At 36.2% G+C, this 24,364-nt stretch overlaps 1 protein-coding gene across 2 annotated transcripts in view; it reads right to left on the bottom strand.

Moving 5' to 3' along the window:
- RAPH1 (Ras association (RalGDS/AF-6) and pleckstrin homology domains 1) overlaps nt 1–24,364 on the bottom strand; it is a 69,005-nt gene that overhangs the window by 21,810 nt on the left and 22,831 nt on the right. Inside the window, exons 3-6 of one of the 2 annotated variants that reach the window (XM_045575226.1) lie at nt 20,866–20,971; nt 19,590–20,095; nt 10,419–10,499; nt 7,368–7,442 (exon numbers count right to left, since the gene is read on the bottom strand). In XM_045575226.1, the coding sequence (XP_045431182.1) occupies nt 7,368–7,442; nt 10,419–10,499; nt 19,590–20,095; nt 20,866–20,971 (768 nt within the window). The remainder of the gene's footprint in view (nt 1–7,367; nt 7,443–10,418; nt 10,500–19,589; nt 20,096–20,865; nt 20,972–24,364) is intronic. The other variant, XM_036422032.2, reaches the window with a different exon arrangement.

Below are 24,364 nucleotides of genomic sequence, written 5' to 3'. Positions count from 1 at the left end.
ATAGATTCCATATTCCAGAGAAAAAGAAACCTGTAATGTAGTAGATTAATGAGTTTGATTCTGTCCATCTGAAGCAGATGAATTTGGGGTTCTGGGGTAGGGAAAACATGAATGTATATAGGTTATCTGTGGGCCTGACAATTTGTTACACCTGCACAATCTCTAACTCTGAATTTATACCCCTCCAAAGCATGGGCAATCCATCTTTTGCATACTAATGTTTTGTTCTCTTACACTGAAAAAGTATCATCATAAAAATAGCAAAACAAAACAAAAAACTTCAGTATCAATCATATACAACTCCTTAATAAAACTCAAATTTATTTTCATTAATTCATTGATAATTTTTAAGTTAAATATAATTTTTCAAATATTTAATTTCTAATAATTTCTACTTTATAAAGTTTAGATTAGTAATAAAATTATCAAGAACTACAACTATACTTAAACCATTCATCAATTTTTGTTTTCTAAAACAACATATAGTGCTCTAATACCAGTACTTACCTGCACTTTCCAGCAATAGGCCATAGTACACTGTAGCTTTAATCGCCAGTTGAAAAACTCACGTAAGTAAACTTTTACATATAAAGGATTACTTTTTAATTCTAAATTTTGATTTCTCTGGAAAATAACTAAGAAAAACACAAACTACCAGCTTGTAGATTCCTTTATCTAATATAAAACTTAAAAACATACACACACAAACAACAACGAAGAAAAACCTAATTATATCAGACAAGCACTATCTACTGTGGATTCTAATTAAAAACCACAATCCGTGTGTTATTCTTCATTAAAAACCTAAAGCTATCAGGCTAAAACAAAACAAAACAAAACAAAAAACCCCAAACAGATTCAGTCTTCTCCTAAATTCTGTTGGCTTTCCTGTTTCTGAACTGCTTTGCTTTTCTCTTCATATTCTAGGCTTTCTTCCCTCATTTCGAGCATAGTGTTTACTCACTACTCTGCGAAACAGAAAAACCAGTGGTTGGGGAAAGACAGTGGGCTTGTTTGTCAGAAATCTGATCCCAGTCAATGAAAGGAGCCAGGGAATTAACATAATAACCACCAAGGTCTGGAAATACTATCTGTAAACCAAATTAGACAGAAAACAAAGAACTTTATTTTAATAATGGAGAGGAGTAAGATAAGACTGAATTCTTAGAATATTATAGATATTTTCATTTGATTAAGAGATTAGATCTTACCTACACTATGCAAATAAACAACAGAATTATTGTTGATTATATATTTTAACAAGTTTTTTTAAGACAGGTTATAAAATAAGAAAACTAAACTACTACTATAAATTTAAATCTCAAAGTCTGATGAGGAAAAACTGGTATGTAGAATCAATGCTTTTTCTATTTGGAACATAAACATGAACTTCTAAAAGGCCAAGTTCTTTTACTTTATAATCAATATGCAGAAGTTAAAAAAATTAGATGTCCTCAAAAGCAAATTACATTTTTAGGATAAAGCATATTCAAGAGAATGAGAAGACAGCTATATACAGGAAAAAATATTTGCAAAATATTTATCAAACATATCTGATGAAGAATTATGAACTATACAAAGAATTCTTAACACTATGGGCAAAACACCTTAACAATGAGTAACACAGATACAAAGAAGATACACAGATGGCAAATAAAACTACAAATAATGCTCAGACTCATATGTCATTAGGGAACTGCAAATTAAAACAATGAGCTACCATTACACACCCATTAGAATGGACAGAATTCAAAACACTGTCAACACCAAATGCCACCCTGACTGGTTTGGGTCAGTGGATAGAGTGTCAGACTGCATACTCAAGGGTCTCAGGTTCAATTCCGGTTAGAGGCTGTGCCTTGGCTGCGGGCACATTCCCAGTGGGAGGTGTGCAGGAGGCAGCTGATTGATGTTTCTCTCTCATCGATGTTTCTAACTCTCTCTCCCTCTCCCTTCCTCTCTGTAAAAAAATCAATAAAATATAAACACACACACACACACACACAAATGCTACTGAGGTTTGGGGGAGTAACAGGAACTCTTATTCACTGCTGGTGGGAATGCAAAATGGAAAAACCACTTTGGAAGACAGTTAGGTGGGTTCTTAGAAAACTAGACAAGCTCTTATGATACAACCTAGCAATCATGCTTCTTAACATTTACCCAAATGAGTTGAACACTACCTCCACCCAAAAACCTATAAATAGATGTTTACAGCAGCCTTACTTATAAAATGACAAAACTTGTAAGCAACTAAGATATCTTTCAATAGGTGAATGGAGAATTTGTACTGATTCCAGACAATGAAATATTATTCAGTGCTAAAAAGAAATGAACTATCAAGCCATAAAGAGACATGGAGAAAACGGAAAAGCCTATCGCTAAGTGAAAGAAGCCAATCTGAAAAGGCTATAGATTCCAACTATACGACATTCTGAAAAAGGCAAAGCTATGAATACAGTAAAAAAAAATTAGCGTGTTGTAGTGGGTTGGGCAGAGGAAGGGGGGGAACAGGTGGAGCACAGAATTTTGTGGGAGTGAAACTATTCTATAATAATAATATGTCATTATACAGTTGTCCAAAATCATAGACTGTACACTACCAAAAGTGAAGCCTAATATAAACCATGGACTCTGAGTGATAATGATGTGTTAATATAGTTCATCAACTGTAACAAACGTACCATTCTGGTGGGGGATGGTGATAATGGAAACTATGAATGTGAGGGGGTAGGTGGTATATAAGAAATCTCTTTACCTCCTTCTAAATTTCACTATAAAATATAAAGTCTATCCAAAAAAGGAATATGAGAATTTAAATATTACATCTGATATTGGTTATAAATTTTATTATGAAAATTTATTTTCACAACTCACATTTTAGTATATTATCTAGAACACAATCAGTGCTATCTTTTGAAGAAATGGCATCAAAAGTAATTCAATTATAAGATTAGTTTATAAGCTCCCAGTTCAGTTTCTGCTCTACAGGCTAACAGAAAAAAAAAAACCTGATACACTGGAAGGAAGGTTTAAAGGAACAAAAGACTCCCAATAAATTCCATTAAAAAAAAGGGGGGGGGGGGAGAAACAAGATACATGCAACGAATGAACATACATTAAACCAATGAGATTTCCTAACCATGAACAAGAAACCATTTTTCGGTAAAACATCAAGGTAGGCTATTTTAACATCCAAATTTAGCTATTCTCCTATTTGCTTACTAACATATTACTCTTTACATAAATTGGTCTGTGTTAAAACTATCAAATTCAAATTTAAGAGCTATGTGCTTAATTTCAACCTAGGGAAATTGAAGTTCATTCTTCTCCAGTTTATTTACAAGAATGTCCTTGCTAGGAGCTTTTTGAAGAAACAATTAATCAAGATACTTCTAAGTTCTAGAGTTTGGAGCAAAAGTGGAAATAAAACATTTATATCAAACTGCAAAATTCATAGTATTTTATTCTTCCTCAGAAAGTTTGATTTTCACCTACTTTATTTAAGCCATAATCATATCTTTTAACCACAACAAGGAGGAAACTGTTATAAGCTTATAGAGCATTGTGCAATATAGGAAAGACCAATAAATCTTTGCTAATGTACTTAGATTATATACTTAGAAGACATCTAATAGTTTATAAGGGCAATGCAAATCTATGTTTAATATCTGCAAACCATGTTAATACAAAGAACAGACCTTTATTCATCTCATGTTCTCTCTTTTCTGTTAAAGCCAACAAACTCAGGTTTTAAGTCTTCTGCCCCTTATCTTTGGCATACCCCTTTCTTCACACTGTTTGTCCCATAATTATCCTAAATATATGTAAAAGATACCTCACACATATAATAACTGAACTTTCTTTCCTACCCCTTCTCTTACAAAAGCAAGAGACAACCTATTTTCTACCTGAAAAACTCCTGTGTGGCTATCAATAATCATCAAATGCCAAGCCTTCTCAAATTTACATCAAGGACAAAAACTCAGTGAAGATCTTATGATTAAATGAAAGCCAATGCTATGGCTACAGAGTGTTAGAGCATTGTCTTCAGTGTAAAAAACAGAATACTTATAGAGTTACAGTTGCTAACAGACCGCTAGGGAATTCCTTCAACTAAGAAATTATTAAGGCTTTGTGGGTCCAGAACAAATCTTATTGAAATTACGGGGCTAAAGAGAAGTTAGCAGTTTCCTTGGGATCTAGTTTATTTCACAGATTAAAACAATAAACAATGTAGATTAAAAGAATTAAAAGAAAATTTGTAGTAGTAAATAGTTTGATGCTAATGAAGTAGTCTATTTTAGAAACCTGTTTAGGGCCAAAATAGTAACAACTAGTTTACCTCCCTTAGAGAAATCATATAACTGCCCTGAGTAAACTCAATTGGTTAGAGCATCGTCCCAATACACAATTTTGTGGATTTGATACCGGTAAAGGTATAAATAGGAATTAACCAATGAGTGCATAAATAAGTGGAACAAATCAATGTTTCTCTCTATCCCCCTTCCTCTCTAAATTTAAAAAAAAAGCAAAGAAAGAAATCATGAAATTGATATGATTCTCACCAAGAAGAGAACTAATATTAGAGAACTAACATTATCTGAACACCTTGAAACTTGTCACACACTAAACTAAGGCTCCAAAAGACTAATCTTTTTAAGATTACACTAGCAGTTACCAAGTGATTGCTTGCTCTTTACATTACAATGTGACAGTTCCTTTTGTCCTAAGGGATATAACACAAACTTTGAGATAGCAGTAAATAAAAACCGCTTGTCAAAAATAAAAATTTTCACCTGGCCTGGATTGGTGAAAACAAAACAACAAACACGCCCCCCCCCCCTTTTTTTTTCTGCCCTGGCCTAGCACAGTGCAGCATTGTGGGTGTTACAATGTCCTAGTTTGGAAGAGTGCAGGTCAGGTGAGTCAGTAACCTGGACACATGTCATCTGGGTAGGGAGAACACAGCCACACAGGAGATATCCAAGAGGTACAACCTATTTTAGCTTCATGAGAGCCAGGCACTCTGGTACAAAGGGCACTGACATTGAGAGGCCCCAGTGGCTCAGATGATCTAGACTCCATTCACAACCCCACCCTCAATATTTAGGTTCTATACTACAGAATCACATTCCTGCTCAGATTTCTTACTGTATGTAAGCAGGATCATGACTATATAAACCAGTTATACCACCACTGGGGTAACAGGAGCTGCGATCTGAGTAGGGAATGGTTCTGATGTTGCAGTTGGCATCACCATCACTTGGGCAGACGGAGTTGAGACATTATTATTGATTGCATTTATCCAAAACCTGCAAAGAACACTCTCTCTCTGATAGAAACTGTTCTGTTCACTGGCATATTGGGTTATAAATGCTGTGTGGTACATAGTAAATATTTGTTAAATGAATGAAATTATTCTCTTCAAGTTTTAGGGGGGGGAAATTAAACTCCTTAGCATGTTTGAATAACTTGCTTCCTAACTACCTCTCCAAATCCAAATCAAGACACACACACACACACACTACTATGTGGCTCCAGCACAGTCTTTTTTTCAGCTTCTCAAACATGCCAAACTCTGTCTCCCTAAGACTATCTATTTGGACCTCTTTCCTTCACCCTCAAGATGGCTTTTCATTCTTCAAGCTTTAGATTAAATGCCACCAGAAGGGCCTTTTCTGATTTTTACCATCTAAAGGCCATGCAGCCTTCCTTCACAGCACTTAAAACATGATTTAGAATTTGTCTACATGCTTGCTTGTTCATGTTTTTTAAATCTACCTTCCTAAGAAGACTAAGCTCCTGAGGGACGCGGGGGATATATGGCCATTTTATACAATGTTACAGCTAGCACAGAACATGACTCAACAAATATTTGTTGAAAAAATAAGCCATGGAAATGGTTAAAAGTTGCACTTTATCTGTGAGCAGCATAAAAAATGGACAAGAGGAGGGAGAGGCAAGAATAAAGAGCCAAGTGTAGTGGCTCTGGTAAGAGATTAAGACTGGTTTTAGGGTGGTGGCAATGGGATTAAATGGTAGGGTGAGCTCAGTAAATCCTGAAGATACAGGTGCTTCACCAGAGCTGAGGTCATAAGTAAAAAGAAGAAAGGTACCAAGAATGGTAGAGGGTTCAAACCTGGGCAACTGGGAGAATGGCAGGATTCTGAATATAAGTTGTGACGCTCCAGGGTAAGGAAGTTAAAGACCTTCGGGATTGGTACTGATCATACAGGAAATGCCTGATGGCTATCTGGAAATTTATTGCTCTCAGTTAGAGATATGATCTAGAACAGAGATTCTAGCTGAAGCTATGAGTAAATATTCCCGGTAGAGACAGTAAACAGAGAACCGCTGAGGAAATGGAAAGAATTTGCTAAGGTTAGAAAGTACACATCTATTATCTGCTTAGATTTCTACATTCCCTGATATTTAAACTACTTCTAACCCATTCCTAGAAGAGAAAGGGTTTTACTGCTGATTCTTGGATCTTCTCTTTGAGCTGCTTCTTATGGAGATTTTAATTTTAGCTTTATCATCTTTCACAAATTTATATGGTTAAGAAAAAATGAAATAAAAAATACCCCTCTGATATAATAACAAACAACTTAGAGACATTACCTATTATTATTGTGAATATTCTTCAAAAACCAAGTCTGACATTCTTGACTTTAATATTACTTAAATAATAAGATAATAAAATCATGAATTAAAAAGAGGCAGAAAGCTATTTATAGTCAGCTTCCTTATTCTGTTTCCCTAATTAATGATGACAATGGCTAAAAGATTTAAAGCTGATGTAAAATACCAACCTAGTGAAAATCTAGCTGGACTGATTCAAACCATTCTGAAATTGAAGAACTGAGAAATTAAAACTCAACATTCTCTTCCAATTTGGCGAAGCTAATGTAAAGTAAGATTCTGTTTATATAAAGAAATGTTTTAATTAAATGAAGTGCTGATAATATAAAGAATTAGAAAACAAAGTCTTCTGAAAAAAATCTCACTGCATAGATAAGCATTAGTAAAAGTTAAAAATTTTTAGACTTTCAAGTGAATTACAATGTTAAGCTAGAGAAAGTGCAAAATACTTGTGAAGACTGTTAGGTATTTACAACAGTAAATTTTCAGTGAAAAATTAGTAAATTACTGCAAACATGTTGTATTCTCTAAGAACATATTAAAGTCAATAAATAATTACCTTCAGTAAGAAGAAGAAAAAAAAACAACCCTCTGTTCAGCACAAAAGTGCTGAAATAAGAAAGCACAATCTGAGAAATCTGAGCGCACAATCAAAACCAGAAATTATATTCTACCTATGAGGCAATAAATATTTACATACAGGTGGAAAGAAGAAGTATCACCTTGGTCAGCAAATGAGAAGGTTTTCCTGCAATGTTTCTCAGAAGAAGGGAGGTTTCCCTGTCCAAATAGGAGTGCTTGTACAGAAAGAGAAAAACAAAAAAGGCAATAGAAGTCAGTGGAGGTTTTATGTGTTTAAAATATAAAATAGACAAAGTAAGAATGATTCTCTATTATTAGCCTCATATCTTTTCCCTAAACTCACTAAAACGTGTCCAAAAGAAATTATTTTTAAAAGGAGAGGAAAAAGAGGAAGGGGGGCACAGATACCACCCATGCCAGCAGGCACGTCCTAGCCCCTAGCCGACTCCTGCTGCTCCTCACTCTGGGAAATGGGTCACACACTGCACAGACCACAGAGCCAATTTGTTTTCCAGGACAGTGTTTGTGAGTGCTGTGCGCAGAGTGCAAATAAACAGGTGTCAAAGGTTAATGACAAACACATTCCTTCCTCTTGTAAAGCCCACATTAAATAGTATAATCTTATGAAAGAAAGAATAAAACATCATTTCTAAAACTTCTGCAAAAGTATTTCTGACAATACAGTGACGAAATTACCTAAAGGAAAAATAAATATTTTGCCTAATGATATTACTCTAGTTTCGGTAAAATTTTATTAATTCATTATATAGGATACTAACATAATGTGTTGCACAGCAACTGAATGATATAAGTAAAATATTAAGAAGTGTTGTTGCCTTAAAATGGTTAAATTAATTCAATTAAGATTTTTTCATTAAAATGATTGCGAATAACATATTCCTAACTGCCCTTTTCCTCTTACTAACGTTTTAGTAACTTGTTACAAGGTAAGTTTATGCAACTATATTTAAACTCATGTAGTATAATGTGCAGTTGTTTTGATACATGTAATTCAGACTTGCTTGTCCCTAAATAATTCTGAATTAGTTTAAATGCTATGTAGTTACTAATCACCATTTAAAACAATACTTGGCATAGTTAAGTGGAGTTCTAGAAAATATTCTATAATGTTATATTTTATAAACCTAACTGTATATCAAGTTATTCTTGAGAAACAAATTCTTTTCATGTACGTAAACAAACACTAGAGCAGCCTCTACTCTCATCAAGTTCTTTGTCATAGATAATAAAACATACTACTTCCTGATTATAGTGTACTAGAGGCATGATGCACAAAATTTGTGCACGGGGCAGGGGCAGGGGTGTCCCTCAGCCCAGTTTGTACCCTCTCCAATCTGGGACTAAATGGGCGGTTGGACATCCCTCTCACAATCCAGGACTGTTGGCTTCCAACTGCCTTCCCCCGCAGGCTGGTCTCCCCCAACTGCCCTCCTCTGCTGGCCTGGTCACCCCCAACTGCCCTCCTCTACTGGCCTGGTCACCCCTAACTTCCCACAACTGCTCTGCCCTGCAGGCCACTTTGTGGCAGTCATCTTTTGTCCACATGGGGGCAGTCATCCTGTGTCTCGGTGTGACAATTTGCATATTACTCTTTTATTAAATAGAATAATATTAACTTAATATTGAGTCATACCTACACTTGAGTTAGGTTTTCTTTATGGTATTTCACTGCTTGTATTTTTTTTAGATTATATTATTATTATTATTATTATTATTATTATAGTTGACAGTATTACAGATGTCTTTCATTTATCCCACCTCCACCCAGCCCCTGTCCCACTCCAGGTTTTCCCCACACTACTGTCTGTGTCCATGGGCTATGGCTATATGCTCGTTAGTTAATCTCTTCTTGTTCCCCTAACCCCTTCCCCTCTGAGATCTGTCATTCTGTTCCATGTATCCATGCCTCTGGACCTATTTTGTATACTAATTTCTTTTGTTCATTAGATTCTACATTTAAGTGAGGTTTAAACTTTTAAAAAATCTTACAAGATTTACTCAAATTATTTCAAGACTTCAAGTCACTAAAAAATAACTACCTATACTCTGATCAGTAAGAATAATATCTATTTGAAGGCTCTAAAGTAGAAGTTATCCATTTAAAAATATTCAAGGTTTAAATATCTTAAAATATTATAAAAGGGGTACAGTCATGATAGCTGGCTACTCCAAAATATGTTACATCTAAAAAAACGAGACCTCAAGCACTATGATCATAGGATAGCTAGTCACTGTTTAATCACTAGCAGGGAGGGAGGCCAGGTCTCCAAGTTTCCTCTGTCTAAGCTTCAAGTATTTGCTGCAGGACTCTCCCACCCCCACAAAATCTAGAAATCAGAAACAGCAAATTCCTCCTTTCAGTAAGTGTTTTATCCCACATCACTCTAGCATTCCTCAGAAAAGGGTGCCGGGTGGCAGGAGAACTGGTTACTGGAGAAAGATGTAAGATGGGTGAGAAGAGTGGTGTGCAATTGGAGGATGGAGGAAAGTAAAAGACACTGCTTTGAACATGTCATTAAATTGGCCTTTAGTCTTGGTACACGTTACTGGTAACAAAAATGCACAGAGCTTCATTTAAATGGGGCCTTTTTATATTTTCCTTCATTTATCACTAACAACACAAAGGCTTAGTCTTATCTTAATCCATTTCACTGATTAGCCCATTTTCTTACTCTCTTCCATTTCCCCCTTTCTTTTATTTATTCAACTATTTTTAGATTTTTTAACTTTCAGCCTGCAATCATGTCAGGCAATGAGAGGCATTTCTTACTTTCACAAAGTTTAGAGTTAAACAGGGAGAGAACTGACAATTACAACTTAGTGTGTTGAAGGGTATGGAAGTCAAGTATTAGGTGGACTACCTAACCCAATATTATTTCTTAAAATGCTTAAGAGTCCTGGATGGTAAGTAAGAGGCAGCTTGGGGTTCCAACACAAAGTTTCTCTATGTTAGACATGCTACAACCTACATAATCTCACCATAAGTATTAATATTCAATAGTACCATATTATAGAGTTGCTCATTTGCTTTTGCTCATTTATTTTTAACCTTGGTTTATTTTTAATTGAAAAATTGAGGTATATGATAATTTCATCATCAAAAGATTTAAAGAATGCATTCTTCTTCATTGATCTTTAACTAGTTCCATGGACATGTTTACAGAACTTACAGGTGTCAGCTCAGCCTGTTCTTCTATGAAGTCAATATGACGCTTGGCCGGCTTGCTGGGACATCTCAGAGAAATAGCATGCTGTGAAAATGCAGGAAGGAAGAAAATGATAGGTAAAGGAGGTGGAAAAGGGCAGTTCTCATTATCATGCAGGAAGAGAAAAGATCACTGATGAAAAGTTGCATGCATCTTTCATTATATCATGCAAAAATAAAAAAAGGTAAGAACCAGATGATCCTAACCTTTGATAATTTAAGGGTAACCTCACTCTACTTCTAGACAGTAGAGCTCTAAAGTAGAATTATGGAGAAACACTGTGTCCATTACCAATTCATGCTCTGACCTCAACTGGGCCTTGATTGTTTGGCAGCATTCTGTCTGTCTTTCTCCACTCAAAGCTTGTTCTAAACGGTTACAAAGTTCTTCAAGCTTCTAATTTTACCCTTCCACCTCTTCACATGACCTCACTTCCCTCCATTAACTAAGCAAATCACATCCATCTATCACATCCATTTATCTTCACCACTACAATGCATCCTATAGCTACCCCCATATTCTCATTCTCTCCAGTTCTATATGAATAAATATGTTTTTCCCCATCCAAAGCTAAGCATATCCTCTATCCCACTCACTCCCCACCCCCAACAGCCCAGCCTCTAATAATCTAGTCCAGTTTATTGTTGGCAGGAAGAACAGAAAAATAATCAAGTAGTCTGGGTTCTCTCCTCCTCTTAAACTATCATTCTCCTTTTCACTGCCGAATTTCCTGAACTCAGTTATAGTGTATCTCCTCCACTTATCCTTCAATCCCCTACCATCTAGGCACAGGGGTCGGCAAACTGCGGCTCACGAACCACATGAGTCTTGCGAGCCCTGGGTTTGCCGCTCTGTTGACTGAGTTTGCTGGCCACTGTGTAAGGCATTACTCTTGCCCAGAAGTTTTGACTTCAGGTTAAAGACATTAGTACATTATTAAAATGTTTTTTTAAAGTGTTTTTCCCTAAGGCAGTGGTCGGCAAATTCATTAGTCAACAGAGCGGCAAAGCGTGGCTCACAAGCCACGAGCCACATTTTCCGACCACTGATCTAGCATGTATCTTTATTTTCCAAAGTCTTTATCCCTTGTGTTGTAATCCATTCTATAATTCATTTTCAAAGTCACCAATGACCTTTTAACCAAGGTTTTCTGTCTTTCCTATCACAGTACTCATCACACTGACTGAAACTGCTTGTTTGGTTGTCTGTATTGACACTCATCTCCTCACAGAATACATTATAATCTCAAAAAGACATTGTGTATTAAGTTCACAGTTTCATCTCTTACAGCCCAGTGTAGTGCCTATGTGCTCATTAATGGAATATATGAATAACTATTTCTTTTTGGTCTTCATGCCACATGCTTGGCCAAATTTTAAGATTCTTTTTGCTTTCCTCCCTCTACATTTTCTCATTAAACATGTTCTATAGCACCTGGTCAACCACTGCATCAACGGGAGGCCTATAAAATCTATACTGCCAATATCCTCATTCTTAGGAAACAAAGACTGACATTAAGCGTTAAAGGGGCATGATAAATGCAATGAACTCTCAAATAGTTCAGGAAAAAAAGTATATGTAAAAAACCCAACAAAATAAATACGGCACAATGTTAAAAATGAGTGAATCTGAGCAATGAGTTTCCTGAACTTTTTGTACTATATTTTCACATTTTTGTAAGCTTGACATTATTTCTAAATAAAAAGTTTTTAAAAATCTGTACTCTCTAGACTCTCACACAAGCTTATACCATATTTTAAATAGTTATTCGTTAATTTAGTTTAAAATCTAAATCTAAAATGTTCAAAAAGATATTTGCTTATGTACCATGTTAAACAATATAGCACATTAACGTCAATGAAATTCAACAAGTCCTTATCAAAAGTGAATATATGTATGCAAAGTGACAAAAAAATAGAAAATAGGGTGTGCAAACAAAGATTACATGTTGTTACATTAACAAAGCTGAAAAGGGATTATATGATGATATAAACTGTTTAATGTTAATTAGGGTCCATTTCCACAAAATATTTACTATCCTACAAAAAATTATCTCCTCCAATCCAATCTTTACTTACTCTTCATCACTATTTTAAATCGAAAAGCTGTGCTCAAAACACATAATAAAAATGAAAATTGAGGATAAATTCTCCACATAAATTTTGCTCTAAATAAACATTCCAATCTTGTAACTTCCATTTGTTATAAAACTATCAAATTCTTCATCAATCTCTTAAAAATTCTCCACAAAGATCAGCAAAGTTAGGGATCACTACTTTTTTGAACTGAATCTATAACATGTTAAAATGAAATATTATTTATGAGCCAGAATCTTGGGTTGGGTAGGGGAGTTGATATAGAAAAGCATTGATCTGAACATAGAAACCAAAACATAAATCAAGAAATGACTTGGTACCAAAGTCAGTTACTTTCGATAGGTAACACTTCCTTTTGATAGTTAACACCTTAGATTATAACTGGAAAAAGTAGAGTTTTGTGACCACACATTATGGTGTTTCAGTAGAGCATATTTACATTCCTTTTATTGACGTGTATGAGCTTTTCGCAACTGCTTCATTTTTTTATTTTTAAAAAACATAGCATAATGGTTAAGAATGTGGACCCTGGGGCTGGAGGCTTGAGTTCGAGCCCCAGGCCAGCTATTGACTGGCAATGTCACTCTTCTTTAACCCGTTTCCTCATGTGTAAAATGAGGGTAGTAAATAGCATTTTATCTCCAAAGGTTGCTGGAAATTGAATTCTATTAGAATTAGAATTTAGCCCTCATCTGAATTTTATTTAAACCTCAATTCATTTAGATTAGAGATAGCTTGAAGTTGTTAAGTTTTAACTGTATTCAGGAATATACTAACCACCACCACCAGATGGGGATGTTACTGCATAAATCTTATTGCCTTTTTTCTCCAGCCCATGCAAATCCTGTCTCTAAGGCCTGGTTCTGAGAGCACTGGCCAGTCAGTCTAGCCTTGTCTTGATTCTCCTCCAACTCTGTGATGAAGCAGCAAAGCATTGCAGTGTGAGCTCTACAACCAGAATGTCTGGGTTCAAATCATTGGGAAAGACATTTTAGTCACTCTCTGCCTTAGTCCCATTCCACAAGGCACCAGGCAGATTCAGTGTTGACATATAGGGCACAATGCTCACCACAGAGAATAAGCACTCAATATAGTAGCTACTACAGTTTCTCCCCTCCCCGCACCCTTCTATTTATTCCTCTCCTTTTCCTGGCCATTAATTAACAAGTAAATACTTGAATGCTTTTATAAAACTTTCTTTTGTATTTTTTAGTTTCTCTTAATTTAAAAAACAGATGGATATATTTCTATTCTTGTTCAAAACGGGTCTTTCACTAGCCCTCCACAACACAACTTAAAAAACCAAAGCGATCTAAAACCAAATAAAGATGTTTTACTTCCTCAGAGGAGGAAAATTGCAGATTTCTAAGTAATATACACAGAAAGAAGCATAGCATTTATCCCAGAGTTGATTGGGATAATTAATGTGTTTGAAAAATGTTTGTTAGTGAGAACTAGACACTTCCCCTGGTTTTTGCCAAATCTAAGCTCTTCTTCCACTTGATACCTATTCTTTCCTATTAACCTCACTAGGTTAGGTCAGCAAAATCTGAAATTAAACACCAAGTTGGTAGATGTGAATGAATTTCTGTGAGATGTAGCAACATAGCCATTAGAATTTTGAGAGAAACATAGCTGCAACAATTGAGAAATCAAATGACAACCCAATCTTTTAGATATGCAAGCCTCAAGTTTCAGAAAGCCTTGTGCTTCCCTCCTATCCAATTAATACTCCAAACCAAAAGGTTGTTTGCTAAGAATATAATTCAATGGACTTCAATGCCTTTGGGTTTTCCCCCTGATGCTACAATTGCTGTTTTCTAATACCTCAAAATTTCTGCACACATTAATTCTTGAAATAGTTTTGAAAAGTAAAAGAAGTGGAGGAATTGCATTGAAGCTATAATATACAAAGTTGAATATTACTAGTTATAACAGTGTATCCATAAAATATTTCATTTAATAATAATGCCTATACATTTGAGGAAAAGAAGGATCTCTTACACTTTGAGCTAGCATGGAAGGACCTGGAGAGTATCATGCTAAGTAAAAGTCCGTCAGAGAAAGACAAGTAACACATGATCTCACATGCAGAATCTAATTAATAAAATAAACTGACAAACAAAATAGATTCCGAGACATTGAAGCATACAACAGACTGACATATTACAGAGGTGAGGGGCTGGGAAAAGATTAACCAAAGAATTTATATGCATAACCCGTGGACACACACAATATTGTGGTGAAGGCCCAGGGAGGGGACGGGAGCAGAATGGCAGGGTTAATGGGGAAAATAAAAGGGGCATCTGTAATACTTTCAACAATAAAGATAAATTTAAAAAATAAAAAAGAATACTGACTGAAATTATTCTAGAATTCATTTTTATGTTTATCCATGAAAAATACTTTTATGCTAAACATTCTTTAACATTCTGGAAATAATTATTGTTAACAATCAGCATCTCTTTATTTTTAAAATAGATAAAAATTGAAAGGCCAAAGTTTAGTTTTGAAATTCAAATACAGATTTCTCAGTTAACTAATCTCTTCTTTGGAATAATGCCCCTACCAAAGGGATATGGGAGCCTTAAATGAGATAACATATGTGAAGTGCCTGGAAGCACAGTATTTCAACAAAAGTAAAGAAAGAGAAAAAAGAATCTAGAAAGCATATGGCAGAGTGATAACCAACTCAGCAGGCCCAAGAAAAGCTGACTGCTAAGCCAGTGCTGGAGAAAAGTAGAGGAGCACCCCAATTTACATTATGTGATCTTAAAAGTCTCCAGAAGCAGAAAATGCAGGTAGAACTAAAAGCAGGAGGATTGATTAAAAGCGTTTAAGAATGCAGTTAATTCTCAGATTCCCTCCTTTATTCACCAACCAGCAGCAATCTCTGGTTCAGATTGATATTGACTGCTGATCTCACTCATATGTGGAATCTAACGTACAAAGCTTGGCACCAGGCTCACTTAGTTCTACAGGAAGACAAAGACAGCGCATTAGTATGAGATGTACTATCTTAAGAAGGTATCTATACAGCCTACCAGCGTTTTTTTTTTTTTTTTGGACCAACCATTGTTAAGAGAAAGACATCATGTGGGATAAGTACAGAATCACATGGCTAGAAAAACTTCCTGCTCCACAGGAACTAGTACATTATCTATATATATATAAAACCCTAATATGCAAATAGGACTGAATGGCCGAACAGTGAGTGGCTATGATGTGTGCTGACGACCAGGGGGCATGTGCGGACATGGTGGGCAAAAGCAGCAGGCTGCAGAGCACAGAACATGGTGGGTGTCAGCTGCAGCATGATGGTGGAGCAGGTGAGCAGGGGTGCCAGACCAAGGTGGGGCGCTGGTCACTGTCATGGGGATAAGCCTCTGGTGGTTACTGAAAATTCTTTGCTCCCACGTGCTGTGGTCTTGCCCGGTGCTTGGCCCTGCTGCTGGCGCCAGAGCTGCTGCTCACACCCGCTGCTGGCGCCTGGCGCTGATCGCTCAGCACCGTCAGCGGGCACAAGCCACAAGCGGCGGTTGCTGGCTCTGATTGCCCCTGAGGGCTTCTTCACCTCCCCCCTGCTCCTGAGGGGCAACTGGGGCAGCAGCCACTGCTCACACCTACTGACAGCACAGGCTTGCACTGCTGCTGGCATCAGCCCCAATCGCTCCATGCCATTAGTGGGTGTGAGGGGGCTAGCACGTGGGAGCAGTAGCGGTGGGAACGGGGCTGCAGGCAGAGAGGAAACCAGAGGGGCTGGTGAGAGTGGAGGATGGGCTGAGACCCACCCCTGTGCCCACTGCAGCCTCACAACCACAGTACAAGGTGCATAAATTTGTGCACTGGGCCCTTAGTAACAAATAATGAGTGTTTAGGTTCCATGGCCCCTCAAGAAATGTGTTCATGCCAACTTATAAGAGTTACACACTGCATACCAGGAAGTCAAGGTCTGTGACTTTTCATCAGCTTCTAAAGTTCACTCACTATCTTCCTGATTCATATGCACTCACCAATCAGAGGCCAATTTACAACAAACAATATTGCTTGAAAACATTTTATATTTATTATTTTTCTAGTAAATGAATTCAGGGGAAGGCAAACCCAAGGTCATCTTCCATGAATAAAAGGACTCAGATCTGCATTTAACTCTAAACTTAAAGCAGTGATTCTCAAATGAGGACAATTCTGCCTTACAGGGAACATGTTTGCAGACATATCGAGTTGCCACAACTGGAGGGTGTGTGTGTACTACTGGCACCTAATGGGTAGATGGCAGGGATGCTGCTCAATATCCTTCGATGCACAGGATAGCTCCTCACAACAAAGAATTTTTTAGCCCTAAATGTCAATAAACTTATGGTTAAGAAACCTTTCTGAGCTAGGATTAAATGGAAGATCACATACTGAACACTGAGGACCATCCCACAACTCAAGCATTCTTTTCCCAATGGGCTGCTAAAGCATTGGGAGCCAGGCATATGTCCTCCAGGCAAGGGATTGGAAGAATCTGCTTTGGAGAAAAGACCTAAGAATGATCCTAGCGTAAAGACTCCAAAAGAGAAAAAATTTAGATGAAATTAATAGAATACCAATTTTGTTTGAAATAAGTATGAGATATAATCAACTGGGAGAAAGGTTGGAGTTGAAGGGCAAAAAGTGTGTGTATACATAGCAGTGTTGTTTACAAGTCTTATAGAACCATTTGATTTTTTAAGCTCCATACATATAAAATTAATGTGTGTGTGTGTGTGTGTGTTTTAATTGTATATGAGTGTGGAAATAATTTGATATATGGATTTGGGACCCAGTAATAGACTCCCTTAGTTTTCTTGACTTGAATCAGAACAAACTACATCCAGAAAAAGTATATTGAAGCAAACTACTTTTCTACCCATCTGGACAAGGCAAAAAGAACAGGCTGAATAGAAAAGACTTTAAAGAGTATTTCTTGCATTATTCCTCATTTACTCACCAAACCTTGTATTAAAGCCTTACATTAAACATAATACCACTGAACATTGGTTTCCTTGCTCATGCATACCACTGGATACCATGTGGAGTGTTGGCTGGGAGAGGACTTTTCACTTCACTTGCTCTTTTATTGTTTGAACTTTTATGAAGGTATGTTACAGATGGATACACACACACCCCTGAATGATGAACCTGTTTCCATGCACCTTGCCTCAATTAAAAATGATAAGATTGGAAAGAAGGAATATAAATATATAAAGTACAGAAAAACCAAGAAAGTATATCCTCAGTAAAATATTGTTCATTTCCCAATAGGTAAATTTAAAATACATAAATGAGACATATTAATAAATAGCTGGTGCTAACTGTAATCCCCAGGTATCATTAGATAGAAATTTAAAGTTCTCTACAGAATATATATCACTTTGATAAGTTTCATTTTAAATAAATGTTTATTCTTTAAACTGATATATTTCCTTAGAAGCAATAAAACTCATTTATCTCCAAACCACCATGATAAAATGATACATTTCCTTAGAAACAATAAAACTTGTTTTATATCCAAACCTCCTTTGTGCTCCACACTTCCTAAAACATAGCTAGGTAAATGGAGTTGCCAAATGATCTAACAAATAATCTAACAAATTAAATCAATGGGGGAAAATCAATACTGTCAATAGGTATATATTTCACATTTCTGTGCAATTCCTTTAACAATGTTTTATAAGGTTTACATTTTGATTATTCATGAATAGATTATTTTAGCTTTTGTAGAGGGCACTGTACATACAAAGTTAATGGAAGGCTGGTTTTCTTATAGCTACCCGATAACAAAATTGCCTTCCTGGTGAAAAAACACACACACTAGAATTCACCTTCAGTAAAACTAAGCTCAGTTTTCTCCAAACTTATTTTATGACAAATCTATTCTTTCTCCTCAGCCAGAAAAACTTCATCTTTAAAAATCTGTTCATGCATATTATATCCTTTTGACTCTCTGAACCACTGTACAAGAAGATAGACCATGTACTATTAGCTTTCTCTTACTTATGAGGAATTGATGTTCACAGATGTTGGATAAACTCATTTAGTTTTTTTGGATAGTGAGTGGCAATGGAAACACTTGGAACCGAGTTTGCTGATTCCAAGCCCAGTGGCTATTTCCAGTATACCACACTGACTCTTTAATAATAAAGTGAACTCTAAAACTAGAATCTTGGAGGACTACAATGGGAATATCAGTCTTAAAAAATTTCTTAAGTTGTTAATTTATAATAAATACACATTAAGCAATTATTATCAGCTTATGAACCATACTAACTTTGCAAATGTCAAAAAACCCCACATTTCAAGATTTTGTTTTGTTTCCATTAAAATATATTTTTATTGATTTCAGAGAGGAAGTGGGAGGGAAAGATAGAAACATTAATGACAGAGAGAAGACCATTAATTGGCTGCCTCCTGCATGCCCCACTTTGGGGATTGAGGCCGCAACCTGGGCATGTACCCTGACCTGGAATCAAACCATGACCTGGTTCATAGCTCAACCACTGAACTATGCTGGTCGGGCCATATTTCAAATTTTTTTTATTAATGTGAAATAAGTAACATCAATTCAAACACTTCAAAATTGTCACAAGAATAAAAATGAAGAAACTAAATATCCTCTTAATCAGGCGTCTTCAAACTACGGCCCGCGAGCCACATGCGGCCTGCAGAGGAGTCTGATCCGGCCCGCCAGCTTTTTTGGGCAGTGAGCGCAGCCGAGGTGTTACAGTAGGAATCAGTAGTTCATATAGTCCGGCCCTCCAGCTCTCTGAGGGACCGTGATCTGGCCCCCACTTTAAAAAGTTTGAGGACTCCTGCGAGTCTTAATCATCTTTGTGACATTGCCATAGTTGGTAATACTACACCTTTTGTAATGATTTTAAAACTTAGCTCAGAGGTATCCTTGGCAAATTTTAAATGAAGAGGAAATAAGAAAGTTATTTAAAACTATATTTAAAAAGTTTTCTATTTAAGTACTAAAATAGCAATAAATAAATAAATAAATTCATCTACCTACCTCAGTAATTGGCTGCCCCTGATGTGTCAACTCCAGTTCTTGAGGACGTGTTACTTTATCAATATCCAAAGAGTCCATGCTGGAAGCTGCAGAAGTGATGCTGGAGCGAGAGGAGTTACTAATAGAGCGCACTTCAGCATCACTCACTGTGCCCGCGGATGCCGTTCTTCTGTGCTGATTAGTTATGGAAGGCTTAGCATCCTCTAGTACAGACTGCTGAGCAGCCTCATCCATGCTCAAAGAGGCCTGTTCTAACTGTGCAGTAATGTCATCCAGGGAGTAGTTGGCATGTGATGGTTTAGTAATCCTATTAGATGAAGAAGACAATCCTTTCAAGGTGCCATGTTTTGTTGAATGTCGGCTAGGAGGTAATTTCTGAGTGGCTTTTGATTCTGTGATTTGACGCTTACTGTTTCCTGCACCGATACTGCTGAGCTCCCGCTCTATTGAGCAAAGATCGGCCATCAGGGCATCCAGATCCACCGTTTCTCCCTGATTCAGAGCTTCTGCAATGAACAATACACATGATGTTCCCAGAAGAACTGAATCAGAATGTATACATTCTATAATACTATAAATCAGTTCATGAATGCAGGGAAAGCAGCAAAAACTCATCCTATTGGTCCTAAAGCCTCTCAAATAGAGTATTTTTAACAGCTTTTTGTTTTATACTCTAAGAAAATTTTTTAGAAGCAAATAGTCCATCTTTTAAGATTTTTAGCCATCAGAGGAGAACACAATTATAAGTTGAAAGTAAAAATAATGCAAAAATCGTACACTGTCCCTAGTTTTAACCTCATCCGTAATGCACCTTTTTATCAGAGGCTCTAAGTTGTTAATATTATCAGTGCTCTGGTAGAGATGTTGCCTAAAAAGTTGAAGCCATAAAGCAAAATGTAAGGCCTAAAAAATTACAGATTGAAATATCAATTTCAAATACTATAAAGTTGACTAGGTAGAGGGCATTACTAGTAAATAAAGGTGAGAAGGCTGATTTTAAAATCACTAACAACTAACTTCACTGAACTTCAGGTTCCACTCAAGTATATACATTGTCAATTATTAATAACTCAACTACAAAACTATTTTAGTTATGTTCCAGTTTGTTTTTTCCTGTGATCATTTGAAATAGTAATAAACAAATTAAGAAATATAAGAACTTAGTCAGGTTATGCATATCATTTCTATGTTGAGCTACTTGGTATTATAGCTGCACTGCTCTTACATTATATAACTTAGTACGCTATTTTACATTTTATTTCCAATTACATCTTACCATTCAAGTTGTATATGGAGAAGCGATAAGAAAAATTAGCCATGTTTGTTTCCTGGCGAAGGGGAGATCTTTTTACTGGTTCCATGGGCTTGTCAGAATCCAAACTCTTTAAAAAGAAAGTTTGAGAAGTCATATTGTATCCACACTTCAATTATATAAAGATACCGTTTGCCCTGGCCTGTTCGACTCCGTGGATAGAGCATCAGCCTGCAGACCAAAGGGTCCCGGGTTTGATACCAGTCTAGGGAACACACCTTGGTTGCAGGCTCCTCCAAGGCCCAGGCCCTGGTTGGAGTTTGTGCAGGAGGCGACCAATCAATGTGTTTCTGTCACATCGATGTTTCTCTCTGTCTTTCCCTCTCTCTTCCACTCTCCCTAAAAATCAATGGAAAAATATCCTCGGGAGAGGATTAACAACAACAACAAAAGATACAGTTTGTTTTATGATTAAGTGAATTGTTACAGAATAGGTAATAAAACCAAAGTTTTTCTAGGTAATAGCCTTACAGAAAAGTAACTGGTTTTCATATTATTTTGGTGATAGTTTTTTTTTTTTTTAATTAGATAATAATCTTACTGAAGGCACTAAAAATGTCATACATCTTTCCAAATACATCAAATACAGAGATTAAGTTCATTTTATACAAATTTACTATAAAATAAACTAGTTATATGAATATGGGCATGGTAAAACAAATAGGAAGAAATGATGCAGATAATTCTGTTATCTCTTTCTTCAAAGTAATTTGTTTTAGGTCCAGCATAGCACCATTCCTGGCATGAGGGACCCTGAAGATATGGTACAATTCTGGACTCAAAATTAGTGTGACTCAAGATCTTAACAGAGTAGCTACAACTTTAAACAATAATGAAATATCCTTGATCTTTTCAAATTCTATGAGGGCAAACTGTAACCCAGCTACACTGCTTGTGCAAAGTCTAGAATTATACTACATTTCAGGTTTGGGTATCTTGTAAGTTATCTCACCACCTTTTAAATGATACTTTTTCTAACCTTTCTTATAATAAGGAAAATAAGATGTTTACAACAGAGAAATTCAGGGGAAGGGTAGGTAGATATATAGCATTTATTTAAATAAATTCACTAATATTGGGATTGGTCTTAAAACTTTAGTCTCTACCTATAATTATCAAATAGATTTCAAATAAAGGAGAATGCTGGACAGTAGAATGCTAGTTTCTTTATTCATTTATCTCAAGATAAAACAAATCCATTCAGAAAGTGTCCATCCTGGTTTTAAAACCACCATATAAAGGACATTTATGACCATTCAGTGCTTTATTTCAAAATTTCACAGAACAGCCAGAAAATTCTTCTTTAATCTCAAACGTAAGTCTTCTGCTGCAATTTAATCCCTAAGCCTCCTTCTCTCAGTGGAAATGAAGACTAATAGGTAGGTAATGTTTATTGTAAAATAACTTGAATATAATTGAGGACCTATTAAAAGTCCATCTATTTACCAGTTTCAATAAACAGATATTCATTATAATTGTCTGCTGTGTCCATGGTGCTGGGACAACAAGGGAAAGAGCAAGAAATACTCCTTGATGCCAAGAAATTCATAATCAGTAGGATAGTTTTTAATCTTTTTCTGGGAGTGGGAGACATTGAGAATTTGAAAATATGCACCTTCCAGAAAAATGCAAATACACACAAATTTTACAAATGATTTCAGAAGTGTCACCAACCACTTAAAACTTAAATCTGACTTATTATAAAATTGAAAATCACATTAACATTGTATGTGTGATATAGGCACACAAAAGACACATTGTAGTGAACTAAAATAATAAATTAAAAAACTTGAAGTTTAGCCACTAAGTAAAATTTTTTAAAATTTCTGAAGTGTTTAAAAGCAACTGTTAGCAGTGACCCACCATTACACAAGAGTTTCTTTAAATCTTTCTCTCTAAAGATGGATTTGTATAATAAAAAGAACAGTCACAGAGAACCTTTGTGGTAACTGGCTCATGTAACATGGAGTACTGCTCCACCTAGAGCAGCTGGAGTGATATCTACTTATCTTCTCTTTTTTGGCTCCCTTCCCAAGTATGAGTAATAAAATCATACAGTCAAGGCAACCCCACACGTCAGCTGGCACATATTATCATTTTCGATTTCCTTTATTTTGCTTCCTCATTCCTTTTTCTCCTCAGCATAGAAATGCATAGTCTAGTCATCATCTCTACACCAAAATCACCTTTTTAAAAAAATTAAGAATTAAACTGAAATGGCTTCACAACTACAGATATAAGACCTTTCTCTCAACAAGTAATTTTATTTCCCCTGACTGGAGATGAAGGGAATGATTCTTATGTGATCCTAGTAGAAGTGAAAGCATTCTCCTCAAAATTGAACATTAACAGATTATGGTCACAAACATGTCTGCTTTTCAAAACTATCGATCTTAGAATTACTCTTGGAATTATGTGAAGAGTTCATCGGTTTCAATTTTAGACTGTTACAGAAAGAGAGGAACAAACCAGTACTTTAAGTTTCCAGTTTACTACCTACTTTTTTACTAGTTAAGGAATCTCAAATTTAAGCAATTTTACATAAAAGTTCTTCCCAGAGATATTAATAATGAATGAAAATAATTTTTGTTCTAATGTTCTCAATGACATAAAGTTAAAGTTGTTTTAATAAAACATATCTTTATATATCATCTGGGGTAGTAACAGAATACCTTTTTATTATAAAAGTGACCTGGTTTTGAGGATGTCATTCTTTAAATAAAAGGAGTAAGTAAAACAAAAAACTCATCCTATATAATAAAGAGGTAAGATGCAAATTGACCTCCATGCCCTTGCACAAGATGGCCGCTCCAATGTGGTCAAAGATGACCGGCAGGGGAGGGTAGTTGTGGTGATCAGGTCAGCAGGGGAGGGCAGTTAGAGGTGACAAGGCCTGTAGGGGAAGACATTTGGGGGCATCCAGGCCTAAAGAGGAGGGCAGTTGGGGGGAACCAGGCCTTCAGGGGAGGGCAGTTAGGGGTGACCAGGCTGGCAGGGGAGGGCAGTTGGGGGATGGCCAGGCCAGCAGGGGAGCAGTTAGGCGTCAACCAGGCTGTCAGGAGACTGGTTAGGGGATGATCATGCTGGCAAACAGGAGAGTGGTTGGAAGCCAGCAGTCCTGGATTTAGGTCCACAGGGATTGGGCCTAAACAGGCAGTTGAACATCCTCCGAGGGGTCCTGGATTGGAGAGGGTGCAGAGTGGGCTGAGGGACAACCCCCCAATAAAACAAAATAAAAAGGCTTTCCTACTGTTTTAAAATGCAGCTGGGAATGAAATTTTGTCAGTACTCTGCAATCGTGTAATAGAAAATATTTTCATGAATGAAGTTATTATTTATGCTGTAAAGTATTCAAATTCACTAAGTTATGAAATAAGATGTGCTAAAATTTAGACTTTAAGATTTTAGTCTTTAAAACTTTCTAGCCAGCAATCTCAATTCATGAAAGAGATTCTAAGTAATC

The sequence above is a fragment of the Pipistrellus kuhlii genome, unplaced genomic scaffold (assembly GCF_014108245.1).
Source record: "Pipistrellus kuhlii isolate mPipKuh1 unplaced genomic scaffold, mPipKuh1.p scaffold_m20_p_7, whole genome shotgun sequence".
NCBI lineage: Eukaryota > Metazoa > Chordata > Mammalia > Chiroptera > Vespertilionidae > Pipistrellus > Pipistrellus kuhlii.
The sequence above is the reverse complement of the archived record's forward strand: the minus strand, read 5'-3'. Positions and strand labels throughout refer to the sequence as shown.